We start from the raw sequence: 18,980 nt of genomic DNA, 5'->3' as shown, positions 1-18,980 counted from the left end.
TTTTTAGAGAACCAAATATGGTCCTTCCATCAACCTAAATTGCAAAACTGATTGACTTGCATCGCAGCAGGATTGGGCATAATATTAAGATGAAAAGTCCCACGTTGTTAAAGCTGGGCCTGATCCTGGGAAGATGGGTGTGCCTCCGTAACTGAGTTGTGTGCACGCCACGCCCTACAGAAGATGCTCAGAACTTTGCAGATTTGGACCCTTTTGAGCTTGGTGTGTTGTTCTTTGTCAATCCAAAGTATCATTGACTTCAAGGGCTACATAAATCTAGGACATAACATTTCCCAGCATTGTGGTCAGGTGATGGCAAGGAAATGGGGAAAGCTACAGTGTGTGACACTGACAGGGTTGGCTTGTCACTGTATCTGGCGTTAGTTTACGTATCTATAGCCCCTTCCACCCAGGATCTCAAAGCACTTGGAAAGCATTAATGAATGTGACCACCAGTATTATTTATAGTGCAATTCATTATTCGTTTTTGGAGGGACTGCATTCTTATTTTGTCATTTGCTTTTAAAATTAATACACTCCATGCTGGCTATAAAACTGTATTTGCATTTAATTGCAAGTCAGAATGAATTAATGGACGTGATTTAAGGCCGAACTCACTTTTTTAAAAAGAACTCTTCACAGAAGAAGGAAACATAGCTCTGGGTTTTGGTGGATGTGGGGAACAACAGGGGAGTTGGGGAGGGGGACAGACAGATACTATGTTCATTCCTTGCTTTAATTCTTGAGGTTGCTTTCAACAAAACAAAAATGCCTCTGCCAGGAGGGGCTTAGGCAAAGTGGTCAAGCACATCTGCTCCTGAGAAGGTAGTAAAGAAAAGAGGTTCGTAGTAATAGGGCAGGAGCACAAAGGGAAAATTGTACATTGGAAGCATTAGTCTCTTCAGCCTTAGTGTGGCCAGACTGGTTTAGCAGACAGAATGATAGATTGCTTTGTCAAGGGTCCCAGGGTGTGCCCTGAACTTGAAGCACTTTGTTTATCTTGAATAGAAAGGGAAAAACACAGACATAATCGATGTCTAGTTTTTAGGAGCTAGAAAGAGGTAGGAGAACAGAGAAGACTAAGGGAGGGGAAGAGAAAAGTTGGGGGAGGGGCGGGCCGTGGTTGTGGCTGTCCATTAACAGATGAACTTGGCTGCAGTCCAGATTTTGATGAGAGTGTCATAGCCCAAGAGCAGTCAAGCCTTTTCAATATTTTTTTTATACCTGCTGACTGTACATCAAATGCTCCCAGGTCTTTTGGCTAAAGGCAAGAAAAAAAAGACATAGCTCAGTTTTTTTCCTCTGAACCAGTTGAGACCAGTCTTTTGGCCACACTCACAGGTTCTATTATCTTTCCTGACTTGCTATTGGGAAAAAAGAGCTGTAATGATGCCAGTAACCTGAGGGCCCTGGACAAAAAGGGTTTTGGTGTTCTGAGAGGCATATTCAACTTAGAGTGTGGTAGTAGCGAATTTGTGTGTGTTTGTGTGTCTGAGAGATTTCATGAATTGCAGAAGTTAAATTCACTGTTAAAAAGCATCTGTGAAATAATCTGTGCATAGCTGAGAAAGGCAAATACAAGAGAAGGACTGAATGCAGGTCAGCTGAGTATAAAAGATAACTCTGTAGTGGATAATTCCATGGTAGAAAGCCTGTTCCTACTCGTGTGTGTGCTTGTTGTCTACACAATGGCTTTGCACCAATTTAATTAAATTGGTAGGAAAAACAATTTAGTTAAATGGGAAGGGAAATCCCTTAGTGTGGATTTAGTTATACTGGCATAATGGTGTTTATACTGGTATAGTGTGTTTCGGATAAACACCTTTATGCTGGCATAACTACGTCCATGCTAGCTGGTTTCACCAATTTAATGAAATCTTTTTTTCTACTGCTTTACTTAAACAGGTGAAAAATCTACATGCAGACAAATCTTGTGTGTCTTCAGCCTTGCATAGCTGTCACAAAAATTTACCAGCCTAACTGCAAAATATACTTGCCTTCTCTTGCCGTGAGGATGATGAGAATGTGGAAAACTAAAGATAATTTACTAGCTCATTAAAAAAAGCAGTGACTTGCCTGAGCTGAGTAGGCTTTTGCAAGGCTGTAATAGATACAGCTACAGATTGACATGGAGAAATGAGTGCACAAAATTTTGATCCAGAGGTTCGGCACAAGAGCTGCCATAGGGTTCAGGGGTATTTGGATCCTGGGGATTGATGTGACCCATTGAAGGGACATGGGTTAGACAGCAGCAAAGTGTGAAGTCGGTGTGTATAAGTATGTATGTGTAGACCTAGATTTATACGATCCCAAATCAGTCTTTTTGTTTCTGATTATGCTGTCTATTTCTGACAGTTATTCAGCTCCTTACCAGTCTTGGCAGGCAGTTCAGTCTATAACATCATGACGTTTTTGCTTTTAAACAGGCCAGTTTCATCGTGCTGCAACAAACAGCAGCTTAACTGAATTTTGCTCTGACTTATTTGAATAACATGCACTCCAGTCAAACAAGAAACCCCTCAAAAAAAGATTTCAGTGCTTTGCTTTCTGTCCAGCTTACACTGGATTGTTTTCAAAACCTGAAGAAATGGAGTAGCTAGGAAAACATGGACCCCTCTAAGACAGCAAGGGATAATTTTTCAAAGGCACAAAGAGCTATGGGGACTCGATGGCTAACTGTTCTTTGACAGTCTTTTCACGTTACTCCACAATCTCCCCGCAGTATCCCAAAAGTGCATGCAGTTAGCACCAGTTAGGAGGACTGACAAGTCACTCATGGAACCCTATCTCACACGACCCTTTATGGGGATGTCAGTAAAAACAGGGCTACTTGCCAGTGCTTCCTGAAGGTGCAGGGCCCCCTGAATCAATAAATTCACTGACTCATTATGTTTTTAGGGGGTCCAGACACCAGCTGCCCCATGTTTGTACTGCAGAGGATTTAGAACTGTTTTCCCACTTTCCAAGTTTTCAGCTTAAATCTCAATTGTAAGTAGCTCATTTAATTTTCCTTTGTGGAAGACAAGTGCAAAATCTGTGAAGAAGCCTTGGGCTCCACCTCTATGAACTTACTCAAGGATTGGTGAGCTCCTCTGCAAAGCCTTTTCTTATCTTGATCTTGGAGATGCATGTCAAACCATAATTGGCTTTACTGTAAACTTCCTAGCTACTGTACATACCTTTACCTCTTCCTAGAATCTGATTGTGCACATGGCTCGTCTATGTAGTGTGCAGCCTGTTGGTTATCTGCCTGTCTAACTACTTATATTGCTTCCAGTGCATTAGTATCTGAGAATCTAATGGGAATTAGGGAATGCATCCTCATAATACCACCGTGAGGTAGGGAAGTACCATTGTCATCGTAAGGAAGAAGAAAAGTGACTTGTCTAAGGGCACAGTGGTAGTCTGTGGCAGAGCTTGAAATGAGCCCAGTACATTAACCACAATGCCAGTCTTTCTTCTCCCAACTGTCTCTTAATGGTTATCGCAATAGTAATGTTTTCTCTGTTCGGTTACTTATGCTTGCCTTCCCCTGAAAACAAGAGCAGGTCTACTTTGAATCTTTAATTGAGACTGACTTTAGGTGATTAGAGGATGACATTCATCCTCTGAAATCTGTGAGGAGGCTGTAGGACGGCAGGCTTGCATCTCCATCGCTGCCACATAAGAATCGTAGTCTGTCAAACAGGCATCACTGCAGCTCCAGTAGCCATTTTGTTGGCTTCCATATTAGTTTAGAAGGCAGCCTGTCCTCTGAGGCACATAAGGTTGCGTAATCCTTGCCTGGCTGGCCATTTCCTCCACAGTTGCTTATTCAGGGTCTGCCCAGATCCAGGTTCGATACGTTTGTCTCTTGAACATTCAGTTCATCTTCACTCCCAGTGAAATTCACCCCAAGTAAGACCACCTATGCCATAAGTCTTAAGTGATAGAGTGAGCTCTACCTGGGCCCCCCACATCTGGGAGTCTTTCATGTGTAGTGGAAGTAATCTGAATGCCCAAGGTGACATACTTGTGTCCTTTGGGTCAAGTACCTTTGTCTAGGGACTCTACAGTAAATATTGTACAATGAAAACATAAGGACATAAGGAGTACTGTAACTGAAAAGGCTATAGCAGTGCAGCAGCCTGGCTAAGAGACTGCTGGATGAGCTGTGTGTAGTATTTCTAGTTCAAACTGATTGAAATGTCGACTAAAAATCAATGTTGTTGACTAGTGATAATTTACAGTTTTCTTGGTGCTAAGTAGTTCCACGCTTAAGAACGCGTTTGCTGTGCAGAGATTAGTGCAGAGAGTTCTGTATGCCACAATGAATCAGATGCATTATAGGTCAGCCCTTTATTTGTTTCATCATGACTTTTACACAGTTGTCATGTAATTTATGGCTGCTTTCACGTTGTCAAACATTTTCATTGCAGCTTCTTCTTAACATACTCCTGACACAAACACGGCTGCTTTAAAGAGACTGTATTGTTTCATAATCTGAGAGGAGGACTATAAAACATCAAATTACACTATCTTCAGGCTAATCTAAATGCACTACAGATTGAAATCAGAGCTCATTTGTCCCTGATGCAAATTATTAAGTTCTAATTATAAATATCCATTTAATTACCCCATACATTTTTATTCTGCAGACCCTTCTCAGCAATTCTGTCTGAGATACAGTAGATGTATAGGAGAAAATCTGCAGTAATTAATGTGCATTTCCTAAATAATGAAGAACAAACATGAGCTACTTTGTTTATGGAAGACATAGCCGCACACACATTTTTAGCTATCCATGTTGTGGCATTAGGCACTGAATGCTAATTTAAAAGTAAACTGAAAAGGCAAAAATTAAAAGTTTGATTTTTTTTCCATGTTGAAAAGGCCCGATCCTGTAAAGACTGGTTCAGTTAGGTAATCCTTACTGTCGCCAGTAATTCCACTCATCTCAGTAGAACTACATGGTTGGCTGATGGTTACTTATGTGAGTAAGGCTTTCAGTATTATGCCCAGTATTTTGGAACAGAGACAATAGATTACAAATGGGCATATTATTTATGCTAAAAGCTTCACAGACCAACATGGTCACTATCTATTATTACAGTGAAGCAAATATCTGTTTTCTGTTTGTATTTTAGAAGCTTTCAAGTTTAGTACTGAACACTGCACTAGCTAGCTAAAAATTTTAACTTGAAAGTTAGTTTTTCTTTCTCCTCTTTTTGTACACTTGTTAACCCAAAATTTTGTTGTATTGTCTGAAGAGAGTAGCATGCATTAAGATCTACAATTGAAAGTGAACACCTTTCATTGGTTCATCCTTTTACCCTAAGCATAATCAGTACCATCACTTGAAACAGAATTTCTGAGTTTAATAAGATCAAATATTTATAACAGGAGAAAAAGTTTCATGTATATAAATGTGTGTGTGTACACATTTTCTCACATGATATATTTCTAAGATACATATATGTATGTGTCTGTTTACACACACATGGATATATATACACAATGGATACATGGCTTTATTGCTTATTTTCTCAAAAGATTTTATCTGTTTTAACCAGAGGAGGCATCATTAGGTTTTTCTGATGAATCTGTGTTTGCAGGATTTGTGCAACTTTAATGTTTGCTGGAATTATATTAGCAGGCCCAAGGTGCTGTTGAAAGTCAAACAGTGCTTTATTTAGCACTTACATAGGTCAAATCTTAAACCCACTTTTTTGGAGGAAGGCTGGGTCAGGGTTGTATCAAGTCCATGGAAGGCTACTGAAGCTCTGTTGTCAAGTAGCTGCTACAGCCCTTTCCCTGGCCTCCAGCATCTCAGACTGGAAGATCTGTGTAGCAGGAAATCCTCTGGCTAGACCCCTCCATACTACACGGATGCCTTATATTCCCTGAGTGCTGATGCCTGTTGAAGTCAGTGGGAGTTTTGCCTGCATATGGACTTTAGGATCACAGCCTGAGGGCCAGATTGTGTAAAATGCATTTAGCCTGTAGTGCAGGGAAGCACCTCATCAGAAGCACCAGGAGGTATTTTGGAAGGCTGGCACATCAGTGGAATGGAGCCATGCTGTAGTCTCCTCCCTGCTCCTCCCTATCCCCTCTGGGGAGTCTTGTGCCCCAAGGGAAGTAGGGAGGAGCTGTGGCTGGACTCTTATGAGTGCAGAGATTGGAATTCTGCCCAGCCCTTACACAGGCCAAGCAAAGGGGTGTGGAGGCTCCTTATTCTCTCTTCATTGCTGCACAGCCACGTAAATTGCCTGCTAGCGTGTTTAACAGGGATGATTCTCATCTGTCAACACAGGGAGTGGGAAAAAGCAACAGCATAAGTACAGAACAAGGATAGTTAAGGCAAATTCTGCTCCATGTTGCCCTGACATAAATCCAGAGTGACTTCACTACAGCCAGTATAGTTACTCTATAGACATACTGGGGAAAGTGAGATCAGAATTAGGTTTGTTCTTGTCTGTTTTCAGATGGACAATCCAACATCCATTGAAGTCAGGGGGAAAAAAAACTTGAAGGAAATTATGCAGCTCAAACATGAATTAAATTGATGCCTGCCAAAAACCTCTTTATAGCAAAGTATGTGTGCATGTATTCACACATGTATTCATGTGTGTATACGTAACATACACACTGAAGTTTCATTGTAGTCAGTGGTTTTTCCTGACATCAGCAATTATTACCAAGTCCAAATTCACATCTTTGTGCTTGATAATAATTTATGGAAAAAAAATACTTTTATAATATCAGTTATCAGTTTAAGTGTGTTTTGAATTTTTTAGTTTTACGTATCTACTACAGCAAATCACAATTTTCTTTTCTTTAGAGGCTTGATTAACTTAATCTTATTTTGTTTTTAAAACTATGAGTGCTTGCAGTAATGTCCTAAATTCTCTGGTAGTTTTATCCCGTAACATCGTGACTGCTTTTATCTTAAACTTTGTTTTACAGTCCCAGCCAGAAGACAGTAGGAAGAAAATTGTAAAAGGTATGAAGCAAGTGTTTCTAGAAGCCAAGGATTTTTTTTTTTATAACTATCTCCTAAATAGAAAAGTGTTTCTCTTAGCTTTTCTGAAGGTTATATATTTTGGAATGAATTGAGTCGGTGTTTCTTTTTTAACTTGTATCCCTGTTATTGTGCTGCTTTGAGACATAATGCTTTTTATTGTAGTACCTTCATAGTTCAGTCAACATACGGATAATTGTCTGTTTGAGATTTTACATCCTATCACATCCATTGTAAAGAAAGTTAAAATACTAAGCAGTCTAGTAGCCAGATAATGGACAGAGCATGTAGTACACAAGTAAATGCTTAAATTCTTATACAATATGTTATTACATGAACAGTCAAACATAGATAAAATTCTGGTCCTGAATAGAAAACAACCTGTGTATTCAAGGATGAGGCTTAGGATTTCACAGCACATTCTTTCTCTGTCTGTTCATATTATCTTTATTATTATTATTATTACTATTATCATTATTGTATCATGCAATCAGCCATTGTATTGTTAATGTATGGTAGGGTCCTCCTGCTAGGACAGCCTTGGCTTGCTAATGGGGTCAGTCATGTCACAATGTGATATATGGATTATGTTTACCATGGCATATTTTGTTTGTGAGCTAGGCTGTGAGAGTGGAGCAGATGATAAATGAAGATACCCTATAGTTTCACACTAGTTCCTGTGGTCGCAAGTCTCCAAAAACAATAAAGAGCTTCTCATAATGGAGAGATATTTACAGGCATATAATTGACTTAAAGTTTTAGATCTATGGTTGAAGTTTAAGATGTGACAGCCCATTACTTCATTGTTTTGCTTAAAGCTTTTATTTGACCCAGATAAATTATTTAGGATCTGTTGTGAAAACCTTGGTAAATGTATGAACCTTCCACCCAGTTAAGTAATTTGCCTGGCTGGTATATTGGTCGATTTTTCATCTACTAGCCTCTGAGTAGCATTCGAATTTTCATCACTGGAATTCATAGGAATGTGTATGTATGTGTGTGTGCATGTATATATACATATATATTTATAAGTATTCCAGTGAGGAATGCATGCAAAATATTTTCTTAATATACATTTAAAATACTTATTTGCTCTCCAAAAATCATCATTGTTTTCATGTAGCACTTCCTCAGTCTGTAGGGTGAATAGCAAATGTAAACATGGTCCTGCCATTAAAGCAATCACTGAGATAATACAGTTTGTGAAAATGCGTATTTGGATAATCAAGCCCTATGCAGGGGGATGATACTGCAAATCTGGTAGTAGTAACTTATTCCTAAAATACTGTAATGCAAAGGATCAAGAATTAACAGCTCATTGATGAACTGGTGTTCTCTTAACTGTAAACTGAGCACTTTGCTCTGGTCCCCCTGTGACTGCTGCACTTGTGGTAGTACTCCTATGTTCTTCACAGAAGTATGCTTAGATCTGTCTCCTTTGGATCCCTCTTTCTCCACCCCCCTCCCCATGCATCTGGTTAAATGGACTACAGTAATTTGTACACAGTTACTTCTTACTTATTCTGTCTCCTGAAAGATATTAAGTCCAACAAGCTTTTACCCACTGAGTCTATAGAGAAAACGGCTAGGCAATTTTTGTTTCAATCTACACGTCTCTCTGGAGCACTAGTTCCAGAGACTGATCAATAGGTTTTATTGTAGACCTCACTGTCTCTAAAAGCATTGTGACCTTATCCCGTCTAAAAATAGTATTTGCTCTTGCTGCCTACAGAACCTTGACCTGTGAAAACCCATTTGGAACATAACTGACACATCCAGTCAGCTGTATATCCAAGACATGCTCTGCACAGAGCAAATTTTGTGCAGAACTGTCCAGCTATGGGAGAGCACACACTTACAGTACTTGGAAGGAAAATAACCCAAAATGATCACTACTTTTGCACCTTGATAGGATCTGTAGGGGAGCTGAGGGGTGGGCGCAGGGGTGGTGGACAGTGAGAAGGAACAGGCCACCATTCTCCCATTCCGTCCCAAAACATTTGGAAACTGATCATTTGGAGATCCTGATATAGAGTACCCCTCTGACTGAAGCCAGTGTGAGCAGAAGGAACTCAGCATCTCCAAGTAATCTGCCTCTTATGACAAGAGTTATACTGAGCCCAAACAAAAGTTCATGCTAGTGCAATATCCCAACCTTTTTTTCTTCATTGTCTTTGTCATTTATATTGGAATAGTTATTGAACTCTAACAGCTTTGAAAAGTGCGATCCTCAGAAAAAAAGTGCAAAAAGCTTTACTGTACCCTGTAAGAACTGACAAACCTGAAACGTTCTCTCAAGTTAAAACCAGTTTTTTGCTAATCACTAGTGGGTTGATCCCTTTAATTAAGGGTGTTTTGAGCTACAGTGAGATGCAGGATTTGGGGAGGAGTTTAACAGGGATGCTGATGAACTGATGACCCACTGAAGCATACTGCTAACTTATGTTACTTATGGCATACAGAAAAATCCAGTGATAAAGAAGAACATATTTTACATATGCATCACCTGGAGGATAACATCTGCTATCATGGGTTGTTTGGTATTTTCAGTGCAAATGAACTGAAACTAGAGAAGGATAATTTCAGAAAGAGGAAAAATACACACAGGAAAGCAGTCCCATGAAGGGTTAAGCAGCATGCCTTGTAAGAAAGGTCTAGCGCACAGCCTCCAAAAGATGAAAAGGAACGAGAGCTATGATTGCAGAGCTGTAAAAGGTGGCATTTTGTTCTCCTGTTAACAAAAGCCAGGACTATTGTTGCCTCCTGGCTTGAAAGAGAGGTCACTGGTGGTATTAGTGCTGCTAATCACATAAGAGACCGGGTGGGCTTGGTCTTCGTGCTGTATCTACTGCCTAAGAAGCTGTGACTGGCCACACCGATCTGTTCCCATATACAGGTTCCTCTTTGGTTACACAAAATGTCTGCTTTTGCTCTCTTAATGCATAGGCTATTATTAGCAAGTGTCACTCAGTTATCTGAGAGTGGCACTTTTAGCTGCCATCTAAGTGCCTGACATTTGGGTTTACAGCAGATTAAATTAAATTTTAGTCTGGTTTGGCTTTGCTGGAAGTAGACAAAAGGAGCAGCTGCTGTGGAAATGTAATCTAGCACCAACAAGTACAGAGTGCCATGACTGGTGCTCTTCCCCACCCACCTTCTCCTAGTGTCCTTTTGGGGGTTCTGACTATGCAGGTGACTCAGAATGTTTGTTCTGACCAGTGGCTTTTAGACCCTGGAAATGATTGGTTGGCAAATGCACGTTCAAAATCAGTGCTAATCTTTTCCATTATGACATTAGCTTGTCTGCACAAATGGTTTAAAGCAAGGCCTGGGATTAATATTATTCACTTATTGAGTGATCCATTGATTTGTAAGTGCATCCATCCCTTCAGCACAGCTAAGCAGGTTTTGTTAATTTTTACAAAAACACATAAAATGTAGACCTGAGACAAAATTCTATTTAAATATTTCCTGTCCTTAAAAACAGATAAACTAAAAGCTTCTCCATCTGATGCTGACCTCAAATTTGGACTCTGGTGGATTGCTCCAAAGGTCATGACCTCACTACTGAGAGCACTCTACTGCTGGGCTCAGAGTAGTCATCATTAGGGACTGATAGCAAAGGCAGTGCTGTAGGTCATTTCAGTCTCAGGGAAAAGAAAGAGGAAATTGCTTATTTGTGTCCCAGACTGGGTCTTTCTAGATCATGACTTTGCACTGGACCCAGAAGTGAATAGGCACCAGCTCAATGTGCACTGCAAGCGAGTTATTTGCCCGTAATGGCTCACCAGTTCAAGAAAAGGAGTCACTGGGTTTTGGTTTTCAACTAGAATGCATGACAGTAGTCATGAATGGGATTTCAAAAAAACATGAATTCCTGTGGTAGGATCCACAGGAGAGAAATACAGGTTGTCAGGGTCTCAGGGCCAAGACATAGATGGAAATATGACATTATGTGGGACAACTTACTGGTGTCCATTGCTTGAAGGACATTATTAGACATTAAGTGGGAACACCATCTCCCTGTTTAAAGTCAGATTGATAGGGGTCAAAGACACCTCACAAGATCAAGATGCAAATGGAGCTGTTCCAAAACTGCTTTCTCAATAACCTTCCTCAAGAATGAAAGGTTAGAGACTGGCTGATAACTGGCAAGGCTGTTAATGTCAAGAGATATTTTTCTTTTCAGCAAGATGGTACTGTTCCAGGCTGGCTGGCACCTTGCCTTCCTGGAGTGAAGCAGTAGATAGTAATGGGGCAACACCTGACATGGTGGCCTTCACCAGGCAGGAGTGTAGGGGTCAAGTCGGAGGTGACAGAACACAACTTCTGAACACATTTGACTGAGTCAAACCAGGTGAAACTGCCAGAAAAAAGCAGACAAATGAAGTAATTTATCAGTGAAAAAACAGTGTCACCTATATTATTGGCATCCTTTTTATTGCTTCTGATCTGATAAGTAAGCTTGTTAGGATTTAAGCAACAGTCATGTTCCTTCCATAGCTTTATGTTGTTTAGTATACATGAAGGGCTGTGTGGCACAATCTCATCAGAACAAAAAGTCACAGAAGGTATAAAAAACTGGTTTTCTCTGTAGCGTGTCGCCAGCACGAGTTACAGCCCAGTCTGCTCTGGAAGTGTACGAATGCATCTTATCATACCTACCAGGGAGCAAAGTTAAAAAATACAGGCTGAAAAAACAGTGGTTCATGCAGGTCCTCCTCAGTTCCTTGACGGGTGTGTCTACTCAGGCAGAAGTGGGCCATTCAGTACACAGACATATGTCTCGTGGTCAGAACTTTTACTGTAACAGAGAGCATTGCACTAAATGGTGAAGCATTTTTATATGCTCACAACATATACAGAGCCAGCTAATCACAAATTATTATTGTCTAGGGTAGCCTTACCTTCTGATCTGTTTTTGTAAGCTCTGCTGTTTTATACTGGTATTCTTTAGAGAAAATTTACTTCCTCCTGACTCCTATTTCTACCAAACTATATCCCTTGGTTCAGTAGCTGCTGTCAACACTCCATCTATGTCTTTCCACAATCTTAGACTGATTGAACACCAGGTTCCTCTATCACACTGACTCTCAGCATTTTTAGACTCAAGGCACCCCTTATCAGACTTGAGGTGCCTCTTAGTTTTCACTCATTTTTTGACTACAGAAAAATAATAGAGCAAGTATTTTGTTGCAAAGAAACTATAAAGACCAGAACAGGGTAGAATGTTTTTAGTACAAATAATTCCTATTTGTAATCTCTGGTTTTATTTTTTAAATCATATTTGCACACCTACCACTACTAACACTGAATAGCACTCTGCAGCACCCTTGAAAGGAATTCAAGGCACCCTAGTTAAGAATCATTGCTCTATCACAAGATGCTGTGATTAGACTTTTAATATGTGTTGGAGTAGAGGGCTGCATTACATGCTGTGCACTGGAGGGGAGTATGCCCAGACAATTATATATGGGTCTGTGTCACTGCAGGAAGATGTGATTTGAACATTAATGCAAAGGATTGTTTGGGTCAAGACTCCTGGGCCCTGATTCACCAAGCGGGAAGTGGCAACCTCAGAGAGCCAACTGAACACTCCTCAATTAGGGCTGCTGCAAATTAGAGTTGGTGGAGTGGGGAGGGGGTTCTGTTTTAATTCTAAGTGTTTAGGGTAAGGTCCCTTATGCTAGCAGAGGATTAGGTCTAGCGAGAGTCCAATTCCTCAACGCTTTCTCCTACCTCTGGTATGCTCCCAGCCAACTCAGTATGCCCCCACCTCTTGTGTAGGGGAAATTCTGCACATGGTATCTCTGGCCTGTGTAAGACCATGGAAAATGGCTCCAATAGCCTGGAAGTGATCTGACCCCTGGCTTCTGTTCATGGTTTGCCCCTGGATACTGTGTGATTTGGATGTGCCACTTAAGAAATCCATGTGAAGTTTGCCTAACTAAGAATTTTAAGATTTGGTCTGTAGTTTCGCTATCTCAGTTTGCTTATATGGAAAGTAGATGTTATACAGAATTAAGAGCTGAGTGAATTTTATTTTTTTGTTGAATAGCAAGTTTGCTGAAAGATGTATCAATGAAGTCATTGAATCATTTTGGCCAAGATATTAGAAAGAAGAATTTTGAAAATGGTTTTGTTTCAACATTTTTGAAGCAAAAGGTTTCAGCTATTTATTTTTTAAATGGGATTTTTCATTTAAAAATTGCTGTACTTTTTAAAAAGAAGGCTATAACTGGGTTAAATAACTTGAAAATGAAATGAAATGCTTTCTTTGCTTTAGGTTGAATGAAATGTTTTGTTCAACCTTAAACAAAATTGTTCAGTTTTCTCATTTTGCCAACAATCTGAAAAAAAAGTATTCTTCTTCAACTCCAAATGAATTTTTTTCCCCTAATTATTCAGTTCAGCAACTGAACTGAAAAAATCCATTATGTGCCCTGCTCCATAATACGTACCTACTTCATAAGAATGTTGTTAGGTTTAAATTATTAATAACTGTAAAGCACCTTGACAGCATCAGATGAAAGATGCTATCTAGTTGCATTATTATAATTTTATTTGGGGTTGTATCCAGATCAGTTGTTCTGTATAGATTTGTGTGGTTTGTTATATAGATTTACATGCACATATATAAGTGTATGCATGTGTATCCATGCACACAAACACACACAAACACACACTATTGGTTGGATAGAGACGTGTTTGTCCCTCATTGCCAACAGAAGTTTTGCACAGATACTGAGTCAAAAATATTCCTAAAAATTGATCATGTAGACCAAAAAAAAAAAGGATTTGTTTAAATTTATTTGAAAAAATGTGTGCATTAGTGGTATTTTATGACTTGTAAAGTTGAGAGAGGGATTTTTAAAAAACAGTGCCCAACTCTGTCTTAACCCTGGTGCTGTTGAAGTCAGTGTTAAGAATCCAGTTTTGAGTGCTTTTGAATATAGCTCCCTTGATGTCTATATTATCTGAAAAAACCCTATGTATTTGTTTTGCTTTTAGAAACATAATGTCTTGAATTTATTAAAAGAACTCCAAAACCCAATTTTGACACCAAGAGTCTAGAATTTACATTATTAATTAGTACCACAATATGCAAAAAAATCCAGTTTACATATCCAAATACTGCTTTGCATAATTCACACCTCATGTCTGGTGAGAAAAAAGAAGCATTTCCTTCAATTAATAAAACAAGTAAGAACATTTTAAAAAAAATGTTGGAATTGGGGAGATTGGCTTGTCTTCATGTTTTATTATAATTAGTATTTGCTCTTGCTATTGTTGCAGTCTAATTTTATAATTTATTTGTTAGAAACTGGCAGCATCTGTTAACTTGTAGAACAGTCATTATGATGTGACATAATGAGTTTGGACCAGAATGGCACCTTACTTTTGAAGTTGTCCCACTTATTACAACAGTGCTTCCCACAAAGTAATATGTTATTTAGTGGCCTCTTCTACACATGCGCTTAACTACAGAGTAGATTCATTGGCTGCAGAGTAAAGCATCACTGTTTATATGTGCAGTAGTATTAGATCTCAGTAAACTAATTCATGCCACAGTAAAATAGTACTGTTGGGGACAGTACTATTTTACACTGGGGCAATTAACTGAGATTAAACGTGTAGATGCTGACTGCGAGCATAAATTGTGCCTGCTCAGCCCAACCAGCTGGAGGCCAGACTCTTGCCTGCCTCCTAGCCACACAGCCCTGCATTTTGAGTGCCCTCGTGCCCCAGTCAGCCCTTCTGCTGCCTAACGCAGCCACTTGGAACCTGGGGATGACCCCTTGTTCTTCCTGCCAGCTCAGGCCTGCTCTGCCTCTGCTCAAATTGCTGTTGTCCCGGGTACATGTGTAGATGCTGTGCCTGGGAGTAGTTTACTCTGGCTCACACTGCTCCAGAGTTTATGGCACATGTAGTTGGACCCAGTATGAGTAAGAATATAAGAATTTTACTGTAAGATATTATTTTTCCTATGTTAGGGTCTGGTTGTGGGGCTGTTACTCATTTTGGTAAGTCCTTATGCATCAGTGTAGAACCATGGCCTTAATGGGACTATTTGCATGAGTGGGTGCTTAGGCATATGAGTAGGGGTTGCACAATTTAACTCCAATTGCTAATTTTTATTAAAGATATTTTCTTATATAAGTATTGAAGGAGAAGCTGAAAGCTGTGTAACAGGTAAGAGAATATAGCAATGTCCAGGCAGTATCCACTCTGAGTTTTAGAACTGATATCAGAGATATAGCTCCGCATTATCTTTCCTTAACTAGCCATATTAACAGCAGAAAAACATAATTCTTTGAGCCACTTGAACAAAATAATTGACTGTCAATATCAAGAACTACAAAACTGTGCAGGGAACAAGTTAGAACATACCTTAACAAAATCTTACAACAAAGAGCTACTCAAACACACCCTTGAGTCTAGTGAGCTGTAAATTGAACTTCAGTTCAAATGAAAGACTTTTATGTTTTGTGTACATTTTTGTATCTACTCAGAGTGATTCAGTATCCCACACGGTGTGACTTTAAGTCACTAAAAGAATCAGCAAGCACCGTGCTCAGCCCTGAGATCAGTGGTTTATATCCCTATGTGGCAAACTGACTTTAGTCGGAAAGGATTCAGCGGAGTCCCACTTAACTTTCTTGTTCAAGTGTATTATTTTTTAAAATTTATAGAGGTTAGACAGGACCTGAGCCATCTTTCAGTCAGTATTTTCCACACAGGGAAGAAACAAAGAGAGAGAACCTTGTACTCTGCTGTGCGAGTGTAATGATCTTTCTGTAAGAAGTTCCACACCCATTTCTTCCAACAGGTTAGAGACACATTTTTGGCACAGTGCAAAATAAGCGTTCTAACATGTTTTTAATCTGCAGCTTTCACATCTTGAAAAGTCTGATGTTGTGGCTTTGGCTGTATGCATATATTTCAAGGTGTAGCACTCGAATAGTATAAAATATAGAACATAAGTAAAAAGCAGTGCATGCATTAAATACGTTGATTCAAGTCTGCTATGTATTCATTTTTATGCCCTTTGGTAATGCTTTTCATTTTCATCCTATTATATTAGCTACTTTTTTGGACAATTCCTAGGTATTTACCATTGTAATATGAAGTTCTTTCTGATACTTTTTGAATTCTTAATTGCTACAAACTGGGTGCATCTAAATGAGACCCTTTGCTGCACATTAGACTAATGTGCATGGGACTTACTGCACAGTAAGTTAGGCTAATGCATGGTTTGCTAGTACCAAGAAATGCAGGTAGTAGATTAACTGCACATTAGCTACTGTGCAAGTAGCGCATGTGTAGATGCTGATTGGGAACAATTTGCTCCTGGTCAGCCTAGGTAGCAGAGGGCTGCAGGGGGTGAGGGGTGGAGGGGAGCTGTCCGCAGCTCTGGTATGGAGCTTGGGATCACAGCCCAGCTCAGCAGTACACCCCAGTGTTGACTTGGGGTGATGTCCCATGGATGAGTTGCAGCAGCGCCCTGAGCTGTCCCCTCGCTTTGCTTGCTGAGAGGACGGGAGAGTTCTCTGTCTCCAATCCCAGTGCTGCTCAGCTCCTGGTTTCCCCCAGTAGAGCTTCCCTGTCCCCTCAGTCCTGCCAGTACCCACACAGTACACACCCCAGTCAGCTTCTGCTCCCTGCCCATGTCTGGGGGAGCTGGCAGCTGAGCAGCGCCAGGACCAGGGGAGCTGCTGTGGGGTAAGCAGTTCTGGGACTGGGGGGTGCTGTGGCAGGGTAAGCAGCACCAGGATGTCTCCCCCCTTGGTCCTGGTGCTGCTTAATTCCCTGTTGAATACCCGTGGTCCCACTGCTGCATAGACCCCCCTGTGACTCCTGGTGCTGCTCAGCTCCTGGGGCTCCCCCCAGGCATGAGTGGGGATTGGGAGCTGAATGGGGCATGTGCTGTGTGGGCAGCAACAGGGCTAATGGGATGGGGAAACTGTGTCTCCAGCCTGGCACTGTGGGGACAGTCAGATCTCCTGTCCTGGCACTGTTTAGCTCCTGGTTGCTGGGGGAAGCTGGGAGCTGAGTAGCACTGGGACCAGGGATAGAGAATCCCCCAATGCCTTCAGCAGGCAAAGCGAGGGGAGAACTCAGGGTGCTGCTGCTGGTTGGCCACTTGGCATTGCCCCAAGCCAACACCACTGAGCCAGGCTGCAATCCTGGGGTCTGTGCGGCTGGTAGTTGTCCCCCGCTCTGAGAAAGCTCCTTCTTGCTCGCTGGAGCCCAGGTCTGACCTCTGTGCTCCCTAGTGGCTTGGGCTGGCACCAGGGGAGCCTGGAGCTACTCCTGGTTGCTGCAGGGGGCAGAGTAGGGCAGAGGGGCAGGAGCAGCCCTGCACTCAACTGCTCCCGTTGGCTGCATCCAGACGAGCGTGGACATGCAGTATGTGGCACTGCAGACCCGTCTGCAGTGTCACACACCACATATTCAGGCATGGTCTGTGCTGCTACCCTGCAGCACAGGGGTGTTTTTTGACCCCAGAAGATTCCATGGCCAAAAAAAAGCGAGGAGGTGCACAGCCAGTGCATGCAACCCAAAACAGGAGACTGGCTGGCCAGAGCCATATTCTGGTTGCTGGCCAGGCTCCCAGCTGCAGGAGCACTATGGCTTCAGCTCCCTGAGGCCCCCAGGACCTCAGGTAAGGCTGCTGGGGCCATCACAGTTGCCGGCCCCAGCCTCCCCTTACCCCACCCAGGGTAACCTGCCGTGCGCCAGAGTGTGCATGGCACAGGTGTTCCTTGGGGACAAGTAGCAGCAGCATGAGGTGCACTGTTGCAACTTGTCCCTGGGGAAACAAGTGGCTGCACTCATCTGGACGCAGCTATTGGGAGCAAATTTGCTTCCGGTATGGGTGCATGTGTTTCTGGGTACAGTTTACTGTGCCTTATTTTAATGCACAGTAACCTTAAGGCACATTAATTGCATGTGTAGACTCACCCAATGTGCATAGACCTTGCTGTTTTAACTGAAACACCATTAGTTCTTTGTTTTCTAGTGGGCATATACTTACATGAATCATGATGGACCTTAGCCAGAATCCACTGAAGTCAATAGAAGTCTTTGCTTTAACTGAAATGGGGTTTGGATCAGGTTATGAATTACAGCTCTGTACCTTGTCCATTTTACTAAAGCATGACACTTGCAGATTTTCTTCTGTGCCTGGCATTACCACATCCCATGATCAACAGGCCTCATTTTAGCATCTCTAAGTGTTGTTATATCCTTGCTGACATAGGTACCACTCACTTGACTTCAGTGATTCTTACTGCTGTTGATAGATAGGTGGAAACATAGCTCTGGGAGGTATTTCCTGGTTCATGAGTCCAGTTCTCTGCTCCTACACAACTGTAGTAGATCTTCAGATGTTGTGAGTTCTAGTTCTGGCTCCATAATCTTTCTTGTGGTTTATATTTTATTTAAATAGATTTTCTTTTGGAGGAACCCTTTTCCCACTACTGTTTTGTTGTTCTGGGAGGAGAGCGAGATGGATTATCTCTCTCTTGTTATGGGAAGAGCTAGCATTTACCTTTGGTCCTTTTGCTCCCTTGGGGCTGTGCAGGGGTTAGAGCATTTTAGACATTTCCCGAAATGTCAGCATTAGGAGCACCATTACAGAGACACTAGAAGAATGATCAAAATGAAAGGGCAGAAGAAATTAGCCAGCTAGAAAGCTACAAACAGCAAGTCGTCTACTAAGAATAATCAAGGCTTGCTGTTGGGATCCAGTTCATCCTCCAGTCCATGTCTGTGATGTTTATAAATAAGGATAACAAAAAGTGAGGCTTTATTAAGCCTGTATGACATTAAAGGTACATTTAGATCCAAAGTGTAGCACTGCCTGTTGTAAAATCAGACAGATGATGACATAAATATGTTGCTATTCAAACAATGATGACAGCCACGCTGCTTGGTTGTTAATAGGCCAAATTCTGCTCTTGGCTATGTCAGTGTT

The 18,980-nt window shown here is 41.2% G+C and overlaps 1 protein-coding gene across 8 annotated transcripts in view; it reads left to right on the top strand.

Annotated features, from left to right (window-relative positions):
- BCL11A (BCL11 transcription factor A) overlaps nucleotides 1-18,980 on the top strand; it is a 108,889-nt gene that overhangs the window by 20,760 nt on the left and 69,149 nt on the right. The window contains exon 3 of one of the 8 annotated variants that reach the window (XM_019500773.2): nucleotides 6,946-6,982. The exons of the other annotated variants lie outside the window; for them this stretch is intronic. Within the exon in view, the coding sequence (XP_019356318.1) occupies nucleotides 6,946-6,982 (37 nt within the window). The remainder of the gene's footprint in view (nucleotides 1-6,945; nucleotides 6,983-18,980) is intronic. 8 annotated transcript variants of the gene reach the window in all.

The sequence above is a fragment of the Alligator mississippiensis genome, chromosome 1 (genome assembly GCF_030867095.1).
Source record: "Alligator mississippiensis isolate rAllMis1 chromosome 1, rAllMis1, whole genome shotgun sequence".
NCBI lineage: Eukaryota > Metazoa > Chordata > Crocodylia > Alligatoridae > Alligator > Alligator mississippiensis.
This window is presented reverse-complemented; position numbering and strand designations above follow the sequence as displayed.